Genomic DNA, 23,415 nt, shown 5'->3' on the forward strand with positions numbered 1-23,415 from the left:
TACTCAATATTTTGATTTTATTTACGGAATTGTATTTCAACTTCATTCTTGAAATCTCAACTTTATTCCCAACAAGATTCTCCACTGTGTTTTTCTCATCCTTGGGCCTAAAACTCTTCCATCTGTCATGTTTTAAGGACACACCCTCAAGTGGTCACTTGAGGAACTGCAGGTTTTGGTACTCCCAGGTTAGCTTTACATTTGGCCTCAGAGGTTTTCGCTCATATCGAGGACAGTCAAGATACAAATGTTCTGCAACGTTGATATCACATCAGATCTCATGACCTAATGCTGCACAGGAACACGGACATTTTACCAAAATAGCTTTGTTAGGACCTACGATTATACTTTGTAAGACGGTTATGGAAAGACTTGAATTTATTTGTTTATTTACTCATTTATTTATTTATGTCCATGTTCTTCACAACGTCATTAATTCGTCTCACGCTAAAGATGTAGATCAATGTAAATATATTTATTTTTGCTCAGTTTCAAAGCTGTTTACATGGATATGAACATCAAACATAATAAATACCCTTAATCAGAACACTGTAGCACTGTCAGCTACTACCCTGCACTGCTGTTAGTTTTGTACAAGCTTAAACCTAATTTGCTGTTTTCAAAAAGGGGGCCATCTACCTGGTTAGTTATTTACAAAAAGTTTACGATGAGTTGACCCCATTTGAAAAAGACACACTCTAAGCTCTGAACAAATCTGCTGTTCTTATTAAGTGTCTGTTGATTCATTCAGCTATGTGTGTGTGTTGTGGGTTAAACAGACAAGGAGGTAATAGGTAACCCTAAAAACAACATCATAAAGTCTGTGGCAGGAAGTGTACAGCTGCATTCTTTAACGAGTCGATCATCTACCTTATTCTGTTGTGAAATAACGATGACAAAAATGGGAGTTTTAGAAATATTTAATTGTTATCCGTTGCTTTAGATAGTAAAAATAGTTTAAGCATTTTGTTTCTCAAGATAACGAGATAAATAAGACGAAAAAACTGAGACGATAAAATGTATTTAATTATGTTCTTTTAGGACTTCTGTACTAAACATAAAAGCAGCACATATGGTAACCAAGTAACTTCAGGTAATAGGAAAGGCCTGTTATCAGTTTCTTGAATTGCTTTGTTTAAACATTTTGCCTCAGTAAAGAATAAAAAGACATTTTGTTACGAGCTTAGTTCTCTGGATAAAATGAGATAACATTATCACTAGAAAAAATAGTAATCTCAAGAAAACAGAGAAAATTAAATGTATTTACCATGTCCTTCTAGGGCTTCGGTAGCTTGGTAAAATGTAGCAGGAAAGAAAATTATGTCATATAGGTTATAACGTCAAGTCCCTTCCATATAATCAGGCTCTGTGTCAAAACATAGCTTTACATTGTATGAAACTTTACTTCAAGATGTGCTTGGACTTATACCCCAGAAGAGCAGAGGTTATTTTTTACTCAAGTACAATTATTTTACAAATGTAGGTACTCTGCAGGATTTGAATAAGAGTGCGATATATAAAAACATCAACAAATGATGCATTCAAATGCTGCAGCATGAACTTGTACTTTGTTTTCATTATGGCCCCCCCTGTGGACAAAGTGGTACCTTTAAGCACTAGAAGCTGATCTTGTCCCATATATACTGTATACAGTGGTGGACATAGTGGTCAAACATCCTCCTGGTCAAACATTACTCAGATAAAAGTGAAAGTTGTTACTTGAGTTAAAGTCCTGGAGTACTTGCTTTTAAAAATACTTAAGCATTTAAAGTACTTTTTAAATATCTCTAAACATATTTTCACAAAGCATGATGACGGTCAAGAATGCATGGATGTGCATTCTGCTACGTTCTGTTTATCTAGAAAACATGATTTCATATCTAAAAAGTATACCATGAAATATAAACTAAGTTACTACAAGCACAGACAAGTTTCAAATGTTCATCTGGAGTAAAACCAGTGTGTTAGCTACAGACCTCCACATGCTTTCTCAGGTTAGATGGAGATGTTTTGTAGGCTGTGTTGAAGTTTGTGTGCTAAACAGATCAGAGATTTACATCAATACTAATCATTCTTTATTTTAAAAAACTTCAAACGTGGGTTTAAGATATAGCCGTGGTGCTCAGGTTGATAATCATCATCCTTCTCGGCCGCAGCCATCATCGCCACGACTTAATGAACAGACTGATCTGAATAACTCTGTATTTGATCTAAGCTCAACCGAGGTACGGCTACACCATTGAGACAGACCAAACAGAAGTACACGAACAGTTTACTGTCTTTGGGATCTGATTTCAGAAAAGAAGATTCATATGCTACGGTAGAGATGACAGTGGACTTCAGGAGAAGCCCCCCCCCACCATCCTGAACAGAACTGTGTCTACTGTGGACTCTTTCAGGTTCCTGGGATCCACTATTTCCCGGGACCTGAGGTGGACCTCCCACATAGACACAATCAGAAAAAAGGCCCAGCAGAGGATGTACTTCCTGCGTCAGCTCAGGAAGTTCAACCTGCCCCAGGAGCTGCTGATCATGTTCTACACCTCCATCATCCAGTCTGTTCTGTGCACCTCCATCACTGTCTGGTTTGGCTCTGCAACCAAACTAGACAAACACAGACTGCAACGGACTATAAGGACTGCAGAAAAAATCATCGGCGTCGACCTGCCCCCCATCCAGGACTTGTACCGGTTCCGGGCCAGGAAACGGGCAGGTAGCATCACTGCTGACCCCTCACACCCTGGACACAAATTCTTCAAACTCCTCCCCTCCGGCAGGCGCTACAGATCACTGTGCGCCAAAACAACCCGTCATAAGAACAGTTTCTTCCCCCAGGCTGTCACTCTGATGAACACTAAACCATAACAGTGTCATACCTGTCAGATAAATACTCTCTGTAAATATACATATAGATATACAATGCAACAATTCTCCAAGCAGAATTCCATATTTCTATTTTTTGTATTATTTAACTTCTATTTTTATAATGTAAAACTACCTCTGCAACTCACCACTGCACTTTATCATATTATTTTAGCCTGTACATATTAGTCAAGCCTATTTGTTGTTTCTTTGTATTTATAGCTAAGGTTATTGTTATTATATTTTTTATTTTATTTTTTATTGTAGGTCTTATTCTTATTCTTATGCCTTGTACAAAGAGAGCACAGTTTACTAAAGTCAAATTCCTTGTGTGTTCAAGCATACTTGGCGAATAAAGCTGATTCTGATTCTGATTCTGATGCTGACTTCAAAGCAAAAGTAGAGAGTAACTAGAGCATTGATAGAAATGTAGTGGAGTCAAAAGTATATTTGTCTTTCAGATGTAGAGGAGTCAAAGTAATGAGGTCTCGAACAAAAATAATACTCAAGTAAATTTACTTTGTTACTGTCCATCAGTATACAGAAGTAGTATTAGTGATGAAAGTTTCATCCTGCTGTTGTTCTAAAACTCAAACATGTCACTTAGGCTACTGTTAATCTTTACTGTGAAAGATGTAAAATGAAAAAGGTTGTTTCGGTGCTAATAGTTTCATATGGCAGCATTGTTTAGTGCGGGGGTGTCAAACATGCGGCCCGTGGGCCAAAACCGGCCCACCAGAGGTTCCATTCTGGCCCACGGAATGACTTTGTAAAGTAAAAAAAATTACAGAAAAGACATAACTGCAATTTATCAATAAAAGTAACTACTATTTCAAATTTGTCCTTTGGGAGTCACATAAAATCACAGTGCTGACGGAGCGCACCTGAACGGCGCTTTTTTTCTGGGACTTTTTTCCTCAAAGTGAGAAAATAGATGACTTGCTGTTTGCATAATCCGGTTGAGATTCATAAAGACTTTTTTGAGCACTATAAGATGATCCACTAACTACTAGCACTAGCACCACACCCCTGCATACAACACTGTCTTGCAAGTAAACTGTACATGCTGGAGCTGAAGGGGTCCACAATAATCAACTTTACCTTCTTCATTATTATAATCGATCTGTTCTTTTGCAGTAAACATTACACTCTGTGTGTCAGGTGAATGGATAAACTGTGTGTTTGGTGTGTTCACAGCAGGTTACAGGGCTTAAAGAGTAAAATATTTGGCCCACTATGAGACTCATCATGGCAAAAATTACAACAGCATTTTATGTAGAAAGATTGTTCATTAAATGTGAACATTTTCAGAATGTAGTGGTACTTTTTTGCACAAAAACAAGAGTTGTGGTTATTTACAGGTTAGTATATTATGATTTTACTGGTCCGACCCACTTCAGATTAACTTGGTCTGTATGTGGCCCCTGAACTGAAATGAGTTTGAGGCCCCTGGTTTAGAGATCAATCTTTTGTCTAATGGCCTCCTTTGCTTTTGTAGCTCAGATGTCTGTTTCATAGTTTGAAAAAGACTCCTCACAGCTGCTTTAAACCAGGGGTTCCCAAAGTGTGGGTCCCCACACGAGACACCAATGGGAGGGTCGCGTGATGTATTTTAGATTTTTAATTTTAAAGTAATCTAAATTTGCTTATTTTACCCTTCACTGTAAAAATGTAGACACAAGTAGCAGTTACATTTGAAATAAAACCCTGCAAATAAGTTAATTTCATTAGTTTTCTGCCTTTCTTTGTCGCCAGATGACTCCTAAAGTTAGGATTAGGGATAGCTAACAGTTAATTATCAAAAGGATAAGTAGCAGCAGCATATTTTGGGGGTCGCGGGCTGAAAAGTGTAGGAATACCTGCTTTAAACCAACCTCATTTCTCATCACAAGGCTGGTAGGAATAAAACATAATGCATAGCTCTACATGTGCTACTACATGTGCACTCTGGCTTAGGCTAAATTAACTTATTTCATGTCTTTAAAAGTACTTCTTTACCTTTCTTTTTTATAGATGTTTTTTTTTTTTTTGTTGAACCTTTGGATTTGTGTTTAGGTTTATATATTTATTGTCCTTACTGTCTTGTTCTGTCCTTATTGTCTTGTTGTTAAGTTCCATTCACCACGTCAAATCCCTTGTGTGTGCAAACTCACTTGGCAATAAAGCTTTCTTGACTCTTGAATGCTGCACTGTTATAGGAAACAAATGTTACAATACCATGAGGCCAACTTTACTGGAGACTAATGTCTAAATCAGGGGTTCCACAAATGGGGTGTGAGGTGAATCTTGAATGCTGCACAGTAGCCCTGCATGAACAATGTGACACATCTGAACCTTTATTAAATGTGCTAAACTGCATTCCTCCACTACTGCTGCAGCATGGTTAGTATCAGTTTTATAAGAAGCAAGGTAATAATTATCCACACTTGTGTCAACACTTTTACCTGACTTGTTTTGTAACTCTCTCTCTGTGGTGCTGGCTGCACAGAGGTTGGCTCTCTCTCTGGTGGTGCAGGTTTCAGTGTTGCACTGTAGGCCGGGCCCAGTGCCGCAGGTTGTCCGGTAGGGTGCCTGCCGAGCTACAAGCAGCATGCTGTTGATGTCAGGAGCAGAAAGAGAGAGAGAGAGAGGGAGAGAGAGAGAGAGGAGGGGAACGTGAGGAATGGCTGAAAACTGACGGTGATATCCTGTTATAGGAAACAAATCAGACCTGAAGACCTCACCGTGTCTGAATCTGTGTCGTATCCACACACATGGACTGCTCGGTGTTGTGCGTGTGGTTGTTTAATGGGAAAACGCAAAAAAAACGCAAGGTAGGCTTCTGCTCCTGTCGCCACCAGACCTGCTACTTTATTTTCATGAACTAATACGACACACAGGAGTGTTGAGAAATGTTCCCCAGTGAGGTAAATCTCTCTTTTTGGGGGGTATTGTTTGTTTTTTAACATTAGGGGAGCATTAGCAGTGATATTTCTGTGTCTGTGCGCGGATGAATGTTACATTTTGTTACGAAAAAGCAACCGTCGGGCTTCATCTCTCTTCATGCCTCAACCGACAAAACCACATGAGAAGAAGACGACGTCCGGAATCGGTCTAACCACAGAATAAGGCCCCCCCCTGCCTCGACTTTATCGCTCTCATCTGAACCGAGGAGTGGGGAAAATGCGTGTGGACTTGTTCTGGATGTGTTTGTGGTGTTTCCTTCGCCCCGGTGCCGCCGGTCAGGGGCAGTCGACGGCTGTTTGTTCCCCCTCATGCAGCTGTGATGAAGATGGGGGTGCAGACTGCTCCGGGAGAGGGCTGACCACCGTCCCAACCGGGCTCAGTGCTTTCACCTACTACCTGTAAGTACTCACCGACATCCACAGTGACATGCAACATATATAACCATGCTTGTTCTCTCAGAAAAGCCCCCTCTGCAAAGGCCTGAGTGTGGGTCATTGCTGTGTTTACATCTCCAGTAAATATTTGATATACAATACCATGAGGCCAACTTTACTGGAGACTAATGTCTAAATCAGGGGTTCCACAAATGGGGGGTCATGAGGTGTATTCCAGAATGTTGGTTTTTTTTAGTTATAAAAACTTATTTATTTTATTTTATTTCTTTTTCCTTGTTTTCTTATTTTTATCTTCCATTTTTGTTTGTACTCTTTATTATTATTATTATTATTATTTCTTTATTATTACATTATAAAAAAAAAATCTTCTTTGTTGGTTTTGTATTACTTATATATAATTTGTTAACTTGTGGTGAACAAAGAGATAAAGAAATAATGCAATAAAAAAAAGTTTCATGACAAAAGTTATCTAAAAATAGTATATTTGACCCATTAATAGTCAAAAATATCAACATAAACAGTGGCTAAACTTGAAATAAACCTCAAAAACAGAAAATGTAATGAGTTTTCTTCCTTTCTTTTTGCCAGGTGACTCCCAAGTTTAGGGTTAGTGAACAGATCATTATCAAAAGCATCAGTAGCAGCAGGTTAATTCATAAAGGCACAGGAAAAACACAGCTACATGCTCATATAGGTAGGCTAACTTTCTAAAGACCGGCTAAATGAAGCCACATTTAATCACTTTGAGGGACAGTGGGGGTCGCAAGTCTTTGGCACCAATATTTTGGGGGTCACAGGCTGAAATGTTTGGGAACCACTGGTCTAAATGAAGATGCTCACTTGGTCATTACTTTGTGTGATAGTGTCTTAAGTTTAATCTTGACAACTTGAGACCAACTATAGTGCTGCAGAAAACTCAAACCTCTCCCTTTGGTGTCCCTTTTTGAAACTTTATCAGCCTAATTGTGTCAGAAAATGTTGTAATGGGAAATATCACTGTTTCCAGAGTCCAAGACGATATCTGGAAATGTCTTGTTTTTTCCACACAACACAAAAATATTCTCTTATCTTCATAAGAGTTGTAAAATAGATAAATTAAAGGCAAAAGGCAATTTTCAGAATCAGAATCAGGAAGACTTTATTTATCCTGTCAGTCATTACAGCATGCTCTTATACAAAGTATTTGAGAAAGGCAAAATATTGATAGAAAGAAGGAATAAAATAAGATAGTAATATGAATAACATACAATAAAGATAAAATACAGATAAATAACATAAAGATAAAGACAATAAAACAAAATAAAAAAGTGATAAATAAAATAAAGTAAAGACAAAGAAAAATAAAATAGATAACGGTAAAATAAGATGAATGAAATATTAATTAAGTATATTGCGCAGAATAGTTATATTAGCTTTGTAAAAAAATGTGATATAACATCTTAGAGACTTAGATAGTAATGGATATTTTGACTGCCTTTTGATGAATTTGAACAGAGGACACCTTAAATGTGAATAATTCTTACAAATGAGTTACCTCAGTTACGTCTTTAATATATTTTTTAACAGTTTTAGCATCCTTATCTTGTCTTTTAAGGAGCCTAGTTACGTTTCCTGCACAGGCTGCTTCAGTTGCTGGTGCAGGCTGTGTAATTATTGGATTCAGGAAAACATTTAACTCCAACAACATTTCACTGTGAATGAAAAACTTAAGTTGTCACTTGTATCACAAAAAAACTAGCTAAATAGCAGCCATACATATAATTGAGCTTATTGTTTCCTAGAAGTTGGTTAGGAAGTGCAATAAGATCAAGAACATCTCACATTGTGCCTCATTTGATTGGGGAATGCTAAGGCTGTTTAATACAGAAATAATAAGTTATGTTTTCATTCTCTCCACAAGTCAGACTGAGAGAGTAACGGCAGCATCAGGTGAGGGCACCAGGGTAGGTCAGATCTTAACACTGTGGTTCAGTTACAGTTGATGATTGCCCCATGAAGAAACTCCTTCGTTCATTTCACAACCTCCAGGTTAATCATAAACTTAAGTAACCACCTCGGCAACAGCATTGAAAACAGCAATTTATGTGAGCTTTTGTAATTACAGTGCACCTTTTAGAGATGGAAAATAAAGAATAATGAGTACAAAACAACCAGAATTCACTCTTACTCTGCTAAAAGTTTAAATATGCCTTCTTTTTTGTAGAAACTTTTGTGCTTTTTTTGCAAGAACTGTAAGAATAGAGACCCGAGCTTTCTCACAGGAACCAGCACGGTGCCTCTTGAGATCCCTATTGTTCAGAAAGTGTTAGGTAAGGAAAACAGAGGAAGTAGATTCATATACTAAGCTGTCAAGACATGTCACACTAGGCGGATGCTCACAGCTGAATCTCTAAGCATACCTTTTAAAGTGTGGGAAAAATACTCAAATTCTCTACAGGGTCACAAACCTCAATCACAACATGAAGCAATGTTTTTACAGAACGATATCACAGCCAGCGCTGCCACTCTGTTTTCTTATATGCTGCAGAAATGAGCAGAAAAAATGTTGTTTTCAAGATTGGGCTATCTTCTTGTCTGGCCGCCTGCTCTGCACATGGTTATCTAAACGCACTGTGACAGCTTTTAAACACTAAACTGCCTAATGTATTCACTTCAAACTCCGAAAAGTATGTGAAAGGTTGCTTGTCCCTCTCTCTGTCCTGCTCTCATTTGTTCTCCTGGTCTCTTGAACTTAAGTTGTCCTCTCCCACTCCCTCCGTCTTTTGTATGTGGAGCACTGGGGTTAGGGATCATGATGGATTAGTGAGACATATTGCAGCTGCAAGGGCTCCGTCTTCTCAGGGCTAATGCACTCACAATAGAGGGCTGATGAGTAAAGGAGAAAATGTCACATATTAGGGTTTTGTCATCGCAGGATTTCTACTCTACTTGTCCAGATTTGTTTGCAGTTATCAAGTCTTAAAAATCAGTACAAGGATATAAAGACCCTGGAGGAAGTGTAGTTTTGTTAGTGCCAACATGAAGGAGTGTTAGATACAAACTGACATAAATACACATGCAGCAGCAGCAGATTCAAGGGAGTGTTTTATAATTGTATCAGTGCCCAAAGGTCATGAGAATGTCATCACTCTCGATTGTCTCTCCACCTTATCTAGCTGCTGTTCGTTTACTTCAGGAGCAACTTCTGCGGATGGAAAGCCAAACATTTTACCATAAATCATACAACAACGCTGGAGTGGACTCTCACCTACGGCCCACAGGGGCTTGAGTCTGGCATCTGTAGTGGAAACAGCCCTCTCACAGAAAAACAGATGAGAAAAAAAGAGGAGGCCCCTCAGCCAGTAACAAAGCAAACACTCCTTCAGATGGTATGTAGTTTACCTGCAGCTGAGCCCTGTATAGGTGTCTGCAACTCTTGTGTATATTAAAGGACCGAGAAGGGGGTTATTGCAGCTCAGGTCTCGGTTGTGTTAAGTTCTTTCATAGCACGAACAAGGTTGAGACTTAGGGAAGAGGGAGGGGTGGCGTCAGGGGTCTCACACTCTGCTCGCACTCTGCCGGTGGAGCTTGCCGGCTTCACCATCGGTGCCCTCAATCCATTTTTAACTGAATGATACTTTTGTTCTTGGTCAGCAGAGGTGAAAGGAGCCAGTCAGTAGTTCCCAGTCCCAAACAGGATGACTTGTGGATAGAAGAATATTAATGCTCTCTGGCCCCCTCTTGAAGACCCCGACCTCCACTACACACCTATTCCCATCCCCCCCAACGTTTTCTAACTGTTCACCAGTGAAGCTTCCCTCAATCTCGTGTCTGATTTTCAAAAATGAAGAACAACTGAAGGAAATGTGAAGTTTTTAACATAAACTGTTTGTACAGTTTTTGAAGTTAAGTAGTATTAGTTTGATTTCCGGAAAGGTAAGACTGTGGGGCCTGCTGGGACTCCAGGGCTGTTTTCAAAACCGCCTACTATACATGCAGTACGTACTGATTTGGCAAAATTCAGTTTGTAGTATGTGAACAAGAGCAAAATCTGCAGTATGCCAAAACTCCCCGGATGTCTACTGATTCGGGAAAATGTCACCGTATGCATCGGACCAGTCTGCCTCGCGTACTGTTTCCCACAATGCACCGTGCTCGTTCCGCTTTTTCTTTTTCCTTCTTTTTTGATGGGAGGACTCAGTTTTTATGTGCTGTGAAAATGATTTAATTCCATATAAACCGCTTCCTAACTTTTGAAACCATAAGTGGATGCTAAAGAAGCAGTTTCTCTATCAGCTTGGCCGTTGTTTACTTCCGCTTTCCAAAACTGGAAATCCAGTGACGTCTGGCCCAGCATGCTGCAACACAGATCCAACAGAACAATAGGCAGTATGTAGCAGGCCGTTTCGAAAACAGCCTAGGTTTAGAGCATGTGGAGAGGCAGCTTAGGAGGGTTTAATAGTTTTACACAGAAAGGTGAGATTCTTGGATGTAGGTCTGAACCATGGCACATACTTTTTAGGGATGCAACATGATTTTCGAATGCTGGAATATCACTTATTAAAAATTGAAGAGTTAATGTGAATATCTCATTTTAAAAGTACAATTTCTCATCGTTTTCACAGGTGCCTGGTTGTAATACGGTGCTCCCGCCAGACGGTGGCTATAGAGCGTCTTGAAGCTAACCGCATTAAGTAATAGAAGAAGAAGAAAACATTAGCGATAAGTGCTGGAAATACGTGTGTAGTGGTGTGAGATTCAGAAACAGAGAAGACTGCAGAGACTTAGCACGGCTGTAAAATTTAAACATACACGCCGCACTCATAGACTGTATAATTCATGGATGTAGTATCCATGACTTCACCCATCTGTTTCTGAAACCCTGCTTTGAAGCAGATCGCCGGCGGGTGCCTTATTGGAAATGCTGAATTCAACCAAGCTTCTGTCAAGCTAGTGTGAGGTAAAGAGGCGGGCTTTAGCCTAATAGCTACAGTGTTCCCGCCTGTCAATCAAATCAGTCATGTCCTTATTTGGGCAAAAACTCGTAATCTTAATATCTTCTGAACAGTCCCATTATATGATAATTCACCCTTCCGTACAGTGTGTGCCAATAGAGAAATGAGCTATTCAGACCGAAGCCATATTTTGAACCGGGCTGTAATCATGTTTATTTCTGCTGTTAAGATCGTCTTTTTTGAATGGGTGTGTATGTGGTTTCCGGTGTTTCTGCAACAAGCTTAAAGCGGACGCTCAATGAACTGCAGTTTATTACACTTCTGCATAGGCTTCATATTTTGAGACCGGAGGTTGCCGCTTGGCCACGCTGCTGTGTCACAGAAAACACCAACATGAAGGTCGAGGCAGACACTGCCAGTGCTTGCCACTAGCAGCACTTCATCCCGGTGCCGGTTAACGCGACTGCCACACAAATGCAGGTCAACGGGACAGGTTGAGTGTTTACGTTTACTGTCTACACCTGCAGAGAACACTGTTAAGTGTTGTGTGAGTCGTTGTTGTCTCTCTCAGAGAGCTGGACCCAACATTAACAGACTTGAAGACTCAAATCAATAACATTGTGATTGTATGATTGAATTCTGAAAGAATGGTAATGATCTCTGACAGAACGTATTGTAAGTTGCTCCTTGGTCAGGATCTAAATTATAGGACTCGCCCTCTTTTTTGTGTCTCTACTAATTGACACATTGAGTTGTTGCCATCATAAATCACACGTGTGAAGTGTTTCCACAGACGTCCTTCACTGGATATCAGTACCTATTTAGCTTGACTAATCTGACCTGCATGCTCCTGCTGATAGAAAACTACTGGTGCACTTCCAAACCTTCAGTCTGAAACCCGAGTTCCAAAATTTCTGTTCCACGCACGCCAGTTGTAGACATAAATAAGCTATTGGGACCCTGGCAATGGAGCATGCAATCCAAAGTCCTGTGTTGAAGGGTTTGGGACAGATACAGTGTTCAGTTACACCCCTACATGATTCACAGACAGAGAACATGTTAGACAATGTTTATCAGGTTTTCATTAATGTTCATACTAGTTTCCCAGAGGGTGAGGGGGCATCTTAACATAACCAACCAACCAACAGCCCAAAATCAAGATAGAGAGATAGAGAGATAGAGAGATAGATAGATAGATAGATAGATAGATAGATAGATAGATAGATAGATAGATAGATATTATTTATTTATTCATCTCACATTGGGGAAATTTATTTTGTTCTAGAAGCTTACATCACAGGACAGGAGAATACAGCAATGTACTAACATAATAAAAAATATAATAATGATAATAATAATAATAATAATGATAAAGGTAAAAATAAAATAAGATACAATAAAATACAATAATACAAAATAAAATAAAGTACAATAAAATAAATTAAAATAAGATAAGGTAGAATAGAATAAGATAAAATAATAAAGGATAGAATAAGATAAGATAAAATAAAGTAAGTTAAAATAAGATACATTAAAATAAGATGAAATAAAATAAGATAACATAACATAAAATAATTCAAAATAAAATAAGATACAATAAAATAAAATAAGACAAAATAAAGTGAAATAAAATAAATTACAATAAGATAAGATAGAATAGAATGAGATAAAATAAAAAAGGATAGAATAAGATAAGATAAAATAAAGTAAGTTAAAATAAGATACATTAAAATAAGATGAAATAAAACAAGATAACATTACATAAAATAATACAAAATAAAATAAGATCAATAAAATAAAATAAAATAAGACAAAATATAGTGAAATAAAATAAATTACAATAAGATAAGATAGAATAGAATGAGATAAAATAAAAAGGATAGAATAAGATAAGATTATAAGATAAGATAAAATAAAGTAAATTAAAATAAGATAAAAAATAAGGTTATATTAAACCATAAGATTAAATAAAATAAACTAAGATAAAATATAGCAAAATTACAGATGTATACATTATGTTAATTTCTACACTTCCATCTTATGAATCGATGGTAAGGTAATTTTATTTCACTATAAAATCAATGAAAATATCAAAATATGTATCATATAGGTGGGGTACCACTTTAGTTTCAATAAAGCAGTATTAAATGGAGATATGAATAAATTCGTATTCAAGGTCAGAAGACCTTAAAGCTGCTTTACATTCACAACCCGATGAAAACACTATCTGACACACAGAGACATCAGCAGACTGTCCCAGTGACCTCACCAACATCATTTCTCTCAAACTGTGACAGAAACCTGATGCCAAGTTGTGTCAGATTGTCTCAGCTAGTGCCAATACATGGCTCATGTGAATTTGCATTTTCTGTCACCACAATCTGCACCACTGCAGGGTTTATTAAACTGCAGATAACGACAGAAACAAGGCTTCTGATTTGTGCTGCGTTTGCAGATAAAGTTTGTGAATCAGATGGAGACATTTTGATTACTGACAACAACTGCAAAGGGTTTTAGATGCTTTATGATGCATAAGTCATAATGGCAGATACTCAAAATAAGGTTGTTATTACAGAATTAACTGACGATGTTGTTTACTGCTCTCTGCATCCTGCACAGGAAGTTAAATGTTCAGGACACCGGTTCTTTCTTGGAGTGCATGCGTGGATATCCTAAGAAATGCCAACTCCTTTATAACAGCTTTACATCATTGTGTTTTCAAGGTCTTGTTATGTTGCATCTACTCTAAATACAGATCTTGATTGAATTCTCCTGAAAACAAGAAGATGTTACAGGTTAGTCGCTTAAACAGGCGATTGTTGCTGTCGTGCTGAAACCTAATTTCTCAAAGACTACAGATTTTCAGGAAATAAAGCAACTATGTTTTTTAAGTAACAAAAACTGGACGGGATTCATTCACAAACTCTTTTGAATGCCTTTCATTGGCTGAAATTTTGTAATGCCCACTGACGGGCACTAAAGCCTGGTTTATACATCTGCATTGAATCAACACTCTAGCCTATACCGTAGGTCTGCGTTGCCCTTTTTCGACACAGAAGCCTTCACTCGGGCCTGACGGGCACCCCCTCCAAAATGTAACTATTCGTTGAATTTCGGGGGAACATCGGCCAGACATATAATCTCCTCTGATGTCTCCTCTCTATTCTTCCATGTATTCATTGCTGTATGAGAAATGGCAACATGTATTGCTCTAAATTAACATTATTGGTCAGAATCGCTGTGATAAAGAAACAGAAAACGCAGCGGAACAGGAGACAGGCGATACCACACTGCCCTCTAGCGTTTTGGCGTAATACTGCAGAGCTACACGGACACATCTACACACAAGTAGTGCTCAAGTCCACGTCGGCCACTGCTGTGTAGGGTCAACGCAGAAGTATAATCCAGGCTTTATATTAGGGTGACTAAACATATTTGAAAGAATAATGAAATATGGTTGTAGTGGCTTGCTTTCGCCAAATAGAAACAAAACCAATAAGCCACTGAGGGGCTGCTTTACCGGGACTCAGTTGACGCATCCTCCTCGTGCAGGATGAATGAGTAGTGGTGCAACGGATCATCGTTGATCCGTGATCCGTACGGATGCCTCTCCACGGATCGGCACGGACGTGGTCCGCGGATCGGTTGATGAAAAAAGTTGCGCGTGTTCACGTGATGACCGCATGTTCAATCCACACTCACTCGTCAAGCGCAGCGGTAGTCATGGTAAGTGAAGGAGCAGAGGAACTTGAAAACCCTCCTGCATCTCTTAAGTCACATGTATGGGAGCATTTTGGTTTCCCTGTGAAATACAGTGAATTCTGAATGTGCTTGAGCCACGTTATGAAATTCCGCTGCGCACCCACTAGACCAGAGGCCGTCAATACGCGTCCCGCGGACCGCATCCGGCCGCCTGTTCATGGCCCCCGAACTGTTATTCCTTCACTCTGTGTTCTGGTCGTGTTTACCAGGACTTGTCTCCATGTCAACGATACGCAGACAGGCTGTTACTGGGTCACTTAGAGTCCAATGCTGCGAGTGCAATTTTTAACTTTCACTTTCATTTATGGAGCAGTTTGTATATTGGCACTTTGCCAGCTGTAGGACTCTAGAATGCACGAAAACGGTGTTCAGTTTGCATCTCAAAGAAAAGTGGACGGTGAAAATCAGCAAATGAAAGAAGAATGGAGTGAAACTTTTGAAGTTCCTCTGGTCCTTCACTTGTCATGACATGAAATGCAGTGAATGAGCCAGGACTGGGCCCAGAGTAAATTTTGAGTTGATGGTTGTTTTTATTTAATGGGCAAAAGTTTAAAAGTGTTTTACAAAATAAATGGAGGACAAAGTTATATTTGTCTTTTTATTTTTTTATTTTTTTTTGCTGATCCGAAAAATGATCCGATCCGTGACTCAAAACCGTGATCCGATCCGAACCGTGAGTTTTTTGATCCGTTACACCCCTATGAATGAGTGACATCCAAACTCCGTACATTGACATCAACGGGTTTACTTTACATCGACATACAATAAAGGCTCAGCCGATCAATCCACACTTACATCCACTATGAACTTGTAGAATTAAAAGGCATAAAGTTATTGTGCACGGCGAAGGTCAAACACTGTTTGCTACCCACTGCAGCTCACCTGCCACTAATTGGGTCTTCTTCGCTATATGCTTTCTACACCTGGCTCGACACACCCGCCACCTAGTGTGTACACAAGTGCTTCAACTAGTAAAACAGTCCACGCATAATATTGACACACATATGGCTCTAACAATGGTGATACAAGGTTTCTGCCTGACAGCAGCGGTACGAGAAGGGGCAGTGAAGACAAAACTTCAGGCTGTTTTGAAAGAATACCACACTGACAAACATCTACTATAACTAAGCTAGGATAAACAGGACAAACATAATCTGTAGCTTTTCACAAATCCATCACATTTTGAGTCTTCACTTGGCTTTTCTGTGAGTAGGTGGTTTCTGAAACACAGTTAGCTCTGTGTTTTAGAAACCACTTAGCCAACATTGCCTCTGTAAATATACTGTAAATTTACTAACTTAGTTCTTTTTATATTTTTCGCTAATTTACTTTGTAATCACCAATTTTTTCAATATATACTATTTTTATACGCTCTTTATTGCTTGCACTCTCCAATTTGTTTCTAGAACACTGAACATGTTCCAGTTGTGGGACGTATGAAGGATTATCTTATCTTATCTGATCTTGCAAGGCTGAGGCTAATCAGTGAAGTAAGAGTGAGTGGAGTAATAGTTTTTGGAAGCATCATGTAAAGTTGAATCATGGCTTGATGAAGTCAACAGCGTGGTGTCTTTAAGATGCAGCTTGCAGGCAAACAGTGAGCTACATACTGTTGTGCCTGAGGTGTTTCAATTCCTTCAGAAATACGCAATCAGACCATTTGTTTAGAAATTGTGTGCACCATACAATTTTAGTTTTTGGAAAATCTTGACTTAAAGAATAAATTCCTTCCCCAGCCATCTTTCCTTTTCTTAGTAAGTCTTCTTCTTTTCTCGGACTCTCTGCTTCCTCTCTGCTAAAGTGAAGCCAAATAACACATGGGATAGAAATTTATTGATACCTGTTTGTAGAAGCGTTTAGGCTTGTCACCATTTATCACAGCTGCATTTTTTGTGTCTCCTTCAATCTATCTTAGCAAGGACAGGCCAGGACCTTGATGAGTAAAGCAGCCAGGCACAGAGGGAGGGAGGAAGTGTGATAGAAGCATACAGGCTTCTTCCCATACTCCTCAGCGCTGCATGTGGTGCAAACCAGCCAACAGTCTGTGCAAGATTTAGTCAAAATGTGGTTAGGGATGTATCCATCTGACCACCTGTGGAGGCAGAACACCACCAGAGATGATGTCTGGCTATGAGAGAGCGATCAGGAGTGGGTGGATGTTGATGGAAGTGTTGTTGTAGCTGCACAGTCTAAATGGTAATTGGATAACCAGGTAAGGGGAGATGGGACCCAGGTTGCAGGGATGATGAGGGTTCTGTCAGGGCCCGCCTTTTAAGGCTTCTGTGCGTCTGTGTGTTTGTGTGATAGTCTGTGTGTGTATTTGGGACTGCAGAGGAAGGGCAATATGATCCTTGTAGGATTCAGGGGCCCACACACAGGGTCCTACAGAGATCTGGCAGTGAAATTCAAGATGGCCAGTTGGAGAGGGAAAAGGGAGAGAGAGGGGGGACAGGGGGTCGCTTCATTTGTGAATCCCGGATGTTTTTTCAATCTTGATTTTGGCATCTTGTAGGTTTTTCTTTGAAGCATGTTAGTGGACTCCGTATCTAGATTAGGGATCAGAGCTGTTAAAGTCCATTCAGTAGACTTCACATATTGTCCCCTCTTCTACTGTGACAGGCCCTTATTTTGGTTAAGTCAGTTGATTTCACTTCAGTGCTAAATTCTTTCAACAGTTGTAATAATAACTTTATCAGTTTGTTTATGTTTCGATCAGCCCGATGAAGACGTAAACACATTTACTCGTATTAGCTTTGGTGGGGAAGCAAATCAAGTCCTGTGTGCATATTTTTCATGCTGCTACATGCCTATCTTTACTTGTAGTTGGTTTGAAAAATGAAGATCCCCGGGGCTAAAGAGAAGGGCTTTTTCCAAGGCTTTTTTTTCTTGAGATTACGCTCATGCAGGCTCAGTCAGAGACATGAAACTGCCATGAGGGATGGATGTTAAAATTACACTATTGTTTGTACAAGGAGTTTAAAATTAGTATCAAAAACGTCATTATCTTAAAATCTTTAATGTTTGATTTGGGGTATTTGGTTTAGTTGCTGCTAGCACTGCTGCCTCAGAGGAAGACGGTACCTGGTTCATATCTCTGGCCAGACCGTGCAAAGTTTGCATGTTCTCCATGTGCATGTTTAAGTTCTCTGCAGGTAGTCTGGCTTCCTCCCACAGTCCAAAGACATGCTTGGCAGGTTAATAGGTGACTCTAAATGTCCCATTGGTGAGAGTGTGTCCGTGGATGGTTGTTAGGGCCTGCTACATACTACCTATGAATGCAATATACAGTAGGTACAGGGCGGCTGTGGCTCAGTGGGTAGAGTTGGTCGTCTATCAATCGGAAGGTTGATGGTGCGATTCAAGCTCCGGCAGTCACACCCTGAATTGCCCCCGCTGTGTGTGAATGTGTACGAATCAGCTAATACTGATGGTCCCTTACATTAGCAGCCTCTACCATCAGTGAGTGAATGGGTATGAATGGGTGAATGCGATGAGTAGTATGAAAAAGCGCTTTGAAAGACTAGTCAGAAAGACTAGAAAAGGGCTCAATAAGTACAAGTCCATTTACCATTTTACCATTGAGGTACTGCATACTGCATTCGTAGTTATGTAGTATGACTGTTCTGTTGGATCTGTTCTGCAGTACGCTGGGTCAGGCGTTGCTGGATTTCCGGTTTCAGAAAGTTGAAGTAAACATTGGCCAAGTTGATGGCAAAACTGCTTCTTCAGCATCCACTTATGGTTTAAAAAGTTAAGAATTGGTTCATATTGAATTTAATAATCTTCACAGACATGAACACCTGTGAGATTTTTATCGACTCTGTGATTACAGGAAGTTACAAGACTCACCGGCATTTATTTTGGATAACTTCACTGTAAATGCAACAAACCGTTAAACGTCTGATACAACTCCAGTGGTTACTGCCTACTACATACTGTGTTTGAATTTAGTCTGTAGTATGAGTGTTCTGTTGGATCTGTTCTGCAGTATGCTGAGCCAGACGTCACTGAATTTCCGGTTTCAGAAAGCTAAAGTAAACAACGGCCAAGCTGATAGAGAAACTGCTTCTTTAGCATCATTTATGATTTGAAAAGTTAAGAAGTGGTTTATATGGAATTTAATGATTTTTACAGCACCTAAAAACTGATTTCCCCCCCGTCAAAAAAAGAAGAGAAAAGAAAAGCGGAACGAGCGCTGGGCATTGTGGGAAACAGTATGCGAGGCAGACTGGTCCGATGCAGACTGAGAAAATTTCCTTGGGAAAATTTCGACTCAGTACGACATCCTGGGAGTTTTGGGATACTGCAGATTTTTCTCTTGTTCACATACTACATACTGAATTTTGGCCGAATCAGTACTGCTACTAGTATAGTAAGTGGTTTTGAAAACAGCCCATATGTTAGTCCTGTGATAGACTGGCAACCTGTCTACGGTGCACCCTTCCTTTTGTCCAATGACAGCTGGGATGGTCTCCAGCCTCCTTGCAACCCTGAACAAGATAAGCATCATAAATAATGGATGGTTTAGATCAGGGTTTCCCAAACTTTTCAGCCCGCGACCCCCAAAAATACCGGTGCCAAAGACTCAAGACCCCCACTGTCCCTCAAAGTGATTTAATGTGGCTTCATTTAGCTGGTCTGCAGAAAGTTAGCCTACCTACATGAGCATATGGCTGTTTCTACTGCTACTGATGCTTTTGCTAATTAACTGCTCACTAACACTAAACTTAGGAGTCATCTGACCAAAAGAAAGGCAGAAAACTCATTACATTTTCTATTTTCAAGGTTTTATTTCAAGATAAGCTACTAATTTCGTCAACATTTTTTTACTGTAATGGGTAAAATGTACTATTTCTAGATAACTTAAAGAAAATAAAATAATCTGGAAGACATCTAATGACCCCCCATTTGTGTCTCGCGACCCCCCGTGGGGTCCCGACCCACACTTTGGGAACCCCTGGTTTACATGATTAAAAAGGCCTCATACAAAGTGTACAAATATGATCTAACAGCTTCAAAATAGATCTTTTCAAGTCAAAGTCTTTATGATTTACTTTTTTGAATTAAATAATTTTAAATAGATTACTTTTATAAACATTGCAGCTCAAACCAGCTCTCTAAATGTAAGTTAACACTCTCTGCGTCTCTCCTGTAACTTTGTTTTTAAGCGTTGTCTTGTTTTCACAGTGACCTGAGCATGAACAACATCACCGAGCTTCCAGCCAATGTCTTCAAGAACTTCCCCTATCTGGAGGAACTGTGAGTACATGCCCAACTATTTTTTTTTTCTTCTACTTAATTATGTATTTACTCTGTGCAATGTTGACATGAGGGCTGGGCTTCATGATATGCACCTGGGTGTTTCAGTTTGTACTGCAAAACACACAACAGAAGTGCGCACAACAGGCCCTTCTCCTCAGCTGAAGAAGATAAGCTCAGCATTACATGAGGTCACGAATCACTCAGCATTCATGAATCGAACTGGGGCAGTTATAAAAGGTGCAGTAAAGCTAAATTAAAAAGGTGAGGTGTGACAACATGTATTGAGGCAACAGTCATGTGACATCCTGTGAGGATCTTTGCTTTTAAGGGATTATCAGGGTGGCAACAGCACATCTCTGCTCTGGGGCTTTTGTTGAGTGGCATACATCTAATCTCAGCCGGTGTTTGTTATTTCTTCACTCTTTAAATACTCTGCCGTCTAGCTCGGCGCGGCTGGGGAGTCGGAGATAAAATCTGTCTACCTTATATCAGGTAACATGCAGCCCTGAGAAAACAAAATGACCAGTGAGTGAACACACTCCAGAGGTTCAGGCTCCACTTAGCCTTTGCGGTCGTGTTTTTTTTTCTTCAGCTCTCGGGCATCTTTCAGCCGGCCTCGTCTTCACCCTCTTCTTTTCCGTACACCACACCAATCTGCTTTGTCAAAAAAGGCAATTTACTTTTCATCGCTTTGTGCAGAGGAATGCAAGGCAGGAAGGAAGAGGGCAAAACAATAGCTTCCATAGCAACAAGGCTGAGAAACCCACCCTGTCTCACTGCGAGATCTTAAATCACCATAATGGATGGACTGTCACTGGGATGTCGTTTTCTTTGACAGAAGGTGTTTTGATTGACATTTACTCATAGTTCATATGTGTGCTTGTTTAACCTTTTCTTCTCAGAACAAATCTGCAGGCTTGTCTCGGTGAACTTCAGTGAACGGCTTTTTGGCTGTAGGGCTGCAGCAGTGTCAGTGAACCAGAGCGTGGGCCCTGAGGGCAAAGGCAGCGAGAGGGAGAGTTGACAGAAAAAGAGATCAGGGAGAGACAAGTGAGCGGGCCATCTTCATGCAGGACAGGAGTGGAGACGAGGGAGGAATATTCCCTCCTTTGCAGTCACGCAATCTCCTCAGCTTGCTTTTCTCTCCTGCCAAAGGCACCACAAAGCTGAGCGGAGGTGATGACAGGTCCTCTCTGTCTTCTTTGCACTTTGTTTATATTCCTGAAAATAAGTTGTGACCGATAGGCACTCTCTGTAACTACAGTGAGCTGTGGTAATGACAGCTGGGTCGGCCTGCTGATGTCTATATTTTACAGGATGTTGACAGAATGATTTGAAAATATATAATTCATATACTCATTGTGTCTGGTTGTCGTGATAATGTTTTTTTGGAATATTGTTTTAGTTGTTTTTGACTGTTTTTTAAACTGTTGTAAAGTTTCAATGTAGTGTGTTCTCTTTCGACATTTTAAAGTTGTATGAATGGCATCCTTTTCAGTTGTGGGAGTAAACACAACACATTGCTTTAGATTAGTGTCCTCTTGTGTTTTAGCCTGAGTTCACATCAGCAGTTAAGTTAATCTGATCAGCAGAGTGAACGTGGACTGAACCGCAGATTCTCTTTAAGGGGGATGTCATCGTTCCTGTCAAAATCACTCCTTGTTATCTCTTTTGAAGCCGGCACACCTGAAGAGCTAATCCGTTAGCTTCAGGCAAAGGAACACACACTTGAGTTTGACTTTTTAAAAACTAACTCAATTACTTGGTAAAATGGACCTCACCTATAGTGGTGGTTAGACTGGCTTCCTCGTTTCTCATCAGACAGTCTAATCTAACTGGGATCCCCTGTAGGTAATACACTGACTTTTGGATATTTCTTTTGTAAGTTACATTTTTGTGGGTTTTACACCTTTTATTTTATAGAGAGGACAGTGGATAAAGCAGGAAACTGGGGGAGAGAGTGGAGGAATGACATGCAGGAAAGGAACCTGGTCCGCTTGCTATATGGGCGCACTACATAACCATTAGGCTAAATCTGTGACAGACTTATTGACCAAGTGGCAACCTCCAGACACAAGAGCTGAAGCAAATGCAGTAGTGCTAAAAACTGAAGTTCATCGAGGATCCGCTTGAGGCTGGCTCCGGAAATCCCGGAAACCACGTACACACCAATTCAAAAAAGCCGATCTTTACAGCAGAAATAAACATGTTTACAGCCTGGTACAAAAGACGAGTGTAGTCTGGATAGATCATGACTGAGCATGGCTGTAAAATGTGAACATACACGCCATGCTGCGTCACAGCACCTCGTCCTGCTGCTGGTTAATGTAACTGCCACACAAACAGGATGTTAATGAGACAGGTGTGTGTGTGTGTGTGGTGTGTGTGTGTGTGTGTGTGTGTGGTGTGTCGAATAGATGCCAAAAGATAATAAGATTATGAGTTTTCCTTAATGAGAGGCACAGCTGACTTGACTGACACGAGGGAACAATGTAGCTGTCAGCTAGGAGGGTCAAAGCCCGCCTCTTTACCTCATACTAGCTCGACAGAAGTTAGGTTGAGTTCAGCATTTCCAATATGGCACCCGATAACGATTGGCTTCAAAACAACACTTCAGAAACCGATGGATGACGTCACGGATACTACATCCATTAATGATACAGTCATTGCTATGGAAAAGTACCTCGTACAGCCACACTAAACAAAAACTGAACTTTTTACACTATCCCTTTAAACGGCCAGCATATAACAGCACAGGTCCCCATGCAGTTGCTCTTTCAGAGGACAATGAAACACAGGGCTGTGGCTGCTGGTTTGATATTAATCCAAGAATATTTAAACATATTCTTCCTCTAAGCTCTCTCAACTGCATATATCTTTTTCTTCTACAAGCTGGAATGGATGCTTCCTGTTGAAACACACCTCAAGAGATCTGGTTCACTTTTCCACAGACGTTTCTAAAGTTATTAAGCCTGTGTGAATACATTGTCCTTAATCAAATAACTATATATATTATGTTTTAGTATCCAAGCCTAAGTAGAGCTGTAATTTAAAGCTAGGCAATATTTTGGTGAAGATTTGTTTTATGATTATCTAACCAAAGTTCTTGAATCCCAATTTACAGCTCTCATTCAAGATCATAACTGTTGATAACAGAAACATGAATATTTTCATTACAAATTTGAGCTATGAATTAAAGTCACATACTTATGATAGCCACCAACACCAGCCGAGCTATACAAAAAGGTGTGTAT

The 23,415-nt window shown here is 39.8% G+C and overlaps 1 protein-coding gene across 1 annotated transcript in view; it reads left to right on the top strand.

The window, feature by feature from the left end:
* Positions 1-5,366: 5,366 nt before the first annotated feature.
* Positions 5,367-23,415, top strand: part of lgr4 (leucine-rich repeat containing G protein-coupled receptor 4) — a 43,113-nt gene continuing 25,064 nt past the window's right edge. Inside the window, exons 1-2 of the mRNA XM_034679703.1 lie at positions 5,367-6,206; positions 20,087-20,158. Of these exons, the coding sequence (XP_034535594.1) occupies positions 6,025-6,206; positions 20,087-20,158 (254 nt within the window). The 5' untranslated portion in view covers positions 5,367-6,024. The remainder of the gene's footprint in view (positions 6,207-20,086; positions 20,159-23,415) is intronic.

This window comes from Notolabrus celidotus, chromosome 3 (genome assembly GCF_009762535.1).
Source record: "Notolabrus celidotus isolate fNotCel1 chromosome 3, fNotCel1.pri, whole genome shotgun sequence".
NCBI classification, from domain to species: domain Eukaryota; kingdom Metazoa; phylum Chordata; class Actinopteri; order Labriformes; family Labridae; genus Notolabrus; species Notolabrus celidotus.